At 33.8% G+C, this 5,161-nt stretch overlaps 1 protein-coding gene across 1 annotated transcript in view; it reads left to right on the top strand.

The window, feature by feature from the left end:
- The window catches only part of LOC104788965, a 5,607-nt gene continuing 2,973 nt past the window's right edge, over positions 2,528-5,161 (top strand). Inside the window, exons 1-3 of the mRNA XM_010514722.2 lie at positions 2,528-2,719; positions 3,264-3,991; positions 5,028-5,135. Coding sequence (XP_010513024.1) covers positions 3,314-3,991; positions 5,028-5,135 — 786 coding nt within the window. The 5' untranslated portion in view covers positions 2,528-2,719; positions 3,264-3,313. The remainder of the gene's footprint in view (positions 2,720-3,263; positions 3,992-5,027; positions 5,136-5,161) is intronic.

Below are 5,161 nucleotides of genomic sequence, written 5' to 3'. Positions count from 1 at the left end.
TAATCATAGATATATTACGACAAAAATACGGACCTGTTCATTAGCCGAAACAGATAATTAATGTCCTATTTTTCTCATCATTATCAGATCTTTTTAATAAAAATAGAAATCATTACTTTGTGATATACTTACAATTGATTTGTCATAATCTATATAGGTATGATTGCTTTTCTTGATTTCAACATAGTCAGATACTATTTATTTTCCGAATTTGTAAGTCAATATTGTTATTTGGGATTTTCTTAAAATAAATATAATTAACGATAGATTTCGTGCTATGGCCGGTAATGTTAAATGTAGAACATGGGATGTTTTGTTTTACTTAATTGTCAATCGCTAAAATCAGATATTCGGATTAGGACTTACGTCAAGTGCCAATCTGATTGTTATCACCAAAATCGTATCTTATTGCTTTCAAAACCAATTAACGTCAGTCCATTTATATATAGAAAAAAACAAAGTATTTAATTAAACTGCCAGTCCATTTCACTAAGCACTTTCATAAAACCAAAATTTAGCAGTCTACTTTCATAAACGTTTGTTTCAACTATACTCTAGTATACCAAGTCGTATTGAATATTTTCTGTGTTCAGTGTTTTTTTTAAACTATGTACTACAATTTTGATAGGCCACAAATATTTTCGAAATATAGTCACAATTAAATTTAATAAATTAAGCTTCATAGTTCAGAAAATCACTGAAATAGATTAAAAATAATTACCACTTAAATTTATGATATGCTTTAGGACATCTCCAACCCACCTCTATATTTGCTTTTTAACTATATTTTAGAGTAAAATCTACTCCAACCCATCTCTATTTCTACCTCTATAATAGAGATCTCTATTTTTTCCTCTATATATAGAGGAACTCTATTTTTTCCTCTATAATAGAGTTGAACTTTTTTATTTATAAAATGGTCCTTGAACTTTTAACACTTTTATATTTATGATCAAAATAAATAAAATATATATTTAAATAGTTTAATAATAATTTAATAAAGTATATTAATAGGATAATTGATTATAAAGTTAATATTTTGGTTTAAAATTTTTAAAGGTTTTCGTATAGAAAATTTTTAAAGGTTTTAGTATAGAAAAACATTTTTAAAATTTGAGACCATTATTTGCAAAAGAAAATTTTATTCATGCTATAACATTATTTTTAATACAACAAAGACTAATTATTTAATATTCTGGTAAATTACTTATGGATCCACCAATAATATTATTTTATATGATGCAATATATTTCTTTTAATAAATGTGATATTTAAATAATATTTATGAATATTAAAAATTTAAATAATATCATAATTTTATGAAAGTTTCACAAATACTAAAATAAATGGGTTAGTTTACAACTTTTATAAGTAAAAGTTATTAATAGTAAAATAAAAAAGAATCTTTACGGAATATTCTTTTTTAGAGGAAAAAATAGAGGTATCCATTGGAACAAAAATCATCTCTATTATAGAGTTCCTCTATTTTAGATGTAAAAATAGAGAAAATCATTGGATATGGTTTTAGTAGCAAAACAGTGCTGCTAAAAAGGGATAAACTGACAAAATAACATCGTAAAATATAGAAGAAAAAAAAAATATAAGTTTTTGAAAACTATAGGTTCCACTGATATCATTTCCCCTTGCTACTTTGAATCTGAACATTATTTTTGGTTTCTGAATCTATGTTTACTTGTCTTCAAACATTATGACTCACATATCGATACTAGCTACAACGTAACTTCAAGGAAGGACACATGGAAATTTAGGAGTTAACACATGCAAACTAGCACCCTCAATTTTTTGTCCGCCTACGATATATAGCTGGGACCAAACATACATGAATCCGTTTTTATCCCGTCCATTTATGATTTCGAAGATCATTAATCATCCCTCAACAAGAATTGTCATATTACGAATCGTCATCGTACAAAGGGTGAGTAAGTGAGTAACAACACTTCATCTATAAGACTATAACCCATTGTTTACAAAGGCTCGTCGATCGGTTTAACTTAACTGAATTTTACTCTAGTTAGGATTCCAACGCTAGCGCAGTTAGATTTGTTAATTAAAACTAAGTTTACTAGCTCGACACATGTTATACACACGAATGACTTGTAATAATAATGGTAAGTCCATTTGATTTTCCTTCATAACCGTACCACACAGTAAGGTTGTTTCATGTGAAAATTATTGTGCGTTACATAAATGGAGTTCGTGAGCCCATAAAAGTTCAGGTGAAATTACTTCTCATGAATCGAGTTTTACACAACCCGGTGAAAATAAGGGAAATGGATAAATATTATACACACACACACACGGCTACAAATAGACTCTTTTAAATTTGACACGTTAACTCTACTTTTTCAGGAGTGTTTGAGGCCCACTCACTCTGATAATAATATGTCAACTAAACTTTCTTTTAACAAACAAAATTACCGTTGCATAAGACACATGCCAAATTATAATTTCGATATGAAGAAAGAAAGAATATAAGACGAAAACTTTATTTTTTTATTTTCTCTTTTATTTTTCAAGATGCTAGGAAGTAGCCAAATCCAAAGCATTGACTCTTTATCCAATGTCTCACCCTTTGTCTTCAACTGTTCTCTCATCCTTCACCCACAATCTCTTTCTCTCTCTCTCTCTCCTTATAACAAAAGAGCAAAAAGCTTCCTTCGTTTCACTATTTCTCCATGATTCTGAATTCCACAGAAAGGGAGAGAGAGAGAGAGAGACACTATTAAAAGCTAAGTAAACTTTTCTGCCATGGCTGAGAAGAAGAAGAAGCATTTACATGAACTTCTTGAAGATGACCAAGAGCCTTTTCATCTCAACCATTACATCTCTGACCTTCGTTCTCAGATGGGTTGCTCCGATTTGCGTGTCAAGAAGCGAAAGTCCGACAACAACGTCGCCACGTTTCCTCCTCCTGGTTTGTTCTCCTGCGAGAGTTCTTGTTTCTTCGCCGCTCATAAATCTCCAGACCCAAGAAAGTCTCCACTCTTTGAGCTCCGCTCTCCGGGTAAAAAAAAGACACGTGACGGTCGTGTTTTCCTCCAGATTCCGGCTAGAACCGCCGCAATTCTCTTGGATGCAGCGGCGAGGATTCAGAAGCAGCAGTCGGAGAAGGCTAAGACGACCAACAAAGCTCGGACCAGAGGGAACCGTATGTTCGGGTCTGTCTTGAAGCTGCTAACAAACCGTAAGCCAAAACCACGTTTGGATAACGCTGATGAAAACGCGATTTCTTTAGAACNAAGGGAGAGAGAGAGAGAGAGACACTATTAAAAGCTAAGTAAACTTTTCTGCCATGGCTGAGAAGAAGAAGAAGCATTTACATGAACTTCTTGAAGATGACCAAGAGCCTTTTCATCTCAACCATTACATCTCTGACCTTCGTTCTCAGATGGGTTGCTCCGATTTGCGTGTCAAGAAGCGAAAGTCCGACAACAACGTCGCCACGTTTCCTCCTCCTGGTTTGTTCTCCTGCGAGAGTTCTTGTTTCTTCGCCGCTCATAAATCTCCAGACCCAAGAAAGTCTCCACTCTTTGAGCTCCGCTCTCCGGGTAAAAAAAAGACACGTGACGGTCGTGTTTTCCTCCAGATTCCGGCTAGAACCGCCGCAATTCTCTTGGATGCAGCGGCGAGGATTCAGAAGCAGCAGTCGGAGAAGGCTAAGACGACCAACAAAGCTCGGACCAGAGGGAACCGTATGTTCGGGTCTGTCTTGAAGCTGCTAACAAACCGTAAGCCAAAACCACGTTTGGATAACGCTGATGAAAACGCGATTTCTTTAGAACGCGGGTCGGAACCAACGAGTAGTAGTAGTAGTAGTAGTAGCCGGAGAGAGCGTTTTGTGGAGATTGGTGATAAGTGCTTCTGTGACAGCCCTTTTCACTTCGTTCTTCAAACAAGTCCTTCTTCCTCCGGTCACCGGACTCCTCACTTCACATCGACGGCTACTTCTCCGGCGCGACGCAGTACAGAGGTTTGTCTCCATATCTCTTTTCTTAATAAAATCTTTACCCAACAATAGTCTAAAATATGGACAATTATGTAGTCTTAATTTTATAAAAGAAAAAAAAACACTAATAATTTAAAACTCGAAATGATAAAACCATAACTCTTAATGGTGATTTTTTTTTTTTGTTTCTTTAAAATTTTGGAAGATATAACCTATTTTTAATATATTATTCTGTTTCTCAGTTATTCCTATATAAATCCACTACTTAAAATTCCATAATTAAAATTAAATTACTAGACAGTAAAAAAAAATGGTTAAAAAACATTCTATGGAAAACCTGAAAAAACATCTTCTGAGTAGAGCAGAGACACATGGCCGGCTGATAATTGTCTCTGTATCACTGTATGATATGACTGAATCATGAAAGTTTTTTCAGGAAGTACGGTAAATATGCTTTTTACTCTATAACGACGTATATACCCTTATTTTCGAAATGAACACCAATCGTCGAGCTTGGTTATGGTGGGGGTGTTTATGGCATTTACATACATGTGGTCAACACTCCCCCACTATGACGATTATTTCGTCTCTCAAGCTAGACTTGAAAGTTTTCAAACCAATTAAAATTAGTATCTGCCAAATTATCAGAACTCTACCTTTGAATTCAGTGGGTTAAGTCTTAAATGTAGACCAAACCTTTTGTAATTATTGGCTACAAACTCTTAGAATGTCATTAACTTTTTGTCAAAAAGTTGGGATCTTTTTTGGGGAAGTATTAAATTGTATGTTTACAAAAATTCAAAAGTTAAATTTTACTTTTTCAATTTCTTGTGGTTTAAGTTTGTTTTTTTTTTTCTTTTTCTTTTAAATGCATAGTAAAAAAAAACCTAAAATATTGATATAGCCATATAGGTAACATGGAGAAACCCTTAATAGGTACGTAAAATAGTGCGATAAGGATATAAATTTGAAATAGCTAAAAATAGTTGTGATCCAGCGTCAGAAATAGTAAGAGACAAAAAATGTTGAAACCAAAAGTGTGTTAAATGAGTTGTAACAGGACGAAGATAGCGATGAGACAGAGAGCTTAGAGAAAGTGAGAGGACAAGAAGAAGAAGATAAAGAAGAGGAAGACAAGGAACAATGTAGCCCTGTCTCTGTACTTGACCCGCTTGAGGAGGAGGAGGAGGAGGA

Source organism: Camelina sativa, chromosome 5 (genome assembly GCF_000633955.1).
Source record: "Camelina sativa cultivar DH55 chromosome 5, Cs, whole genome shotgun sequence".
In the NCBI taxonomy this organism is placed as follows: domain Eukaryota; kingdom Viridiplantae; phylum Streptophyta; class Magnoliopsida; order Brassicales; family Brassicaceae; genus Camelina; species Camelina sativa.
This window is presented reverse-complemented; position numbering and strand designations above follow the sequence as displayed.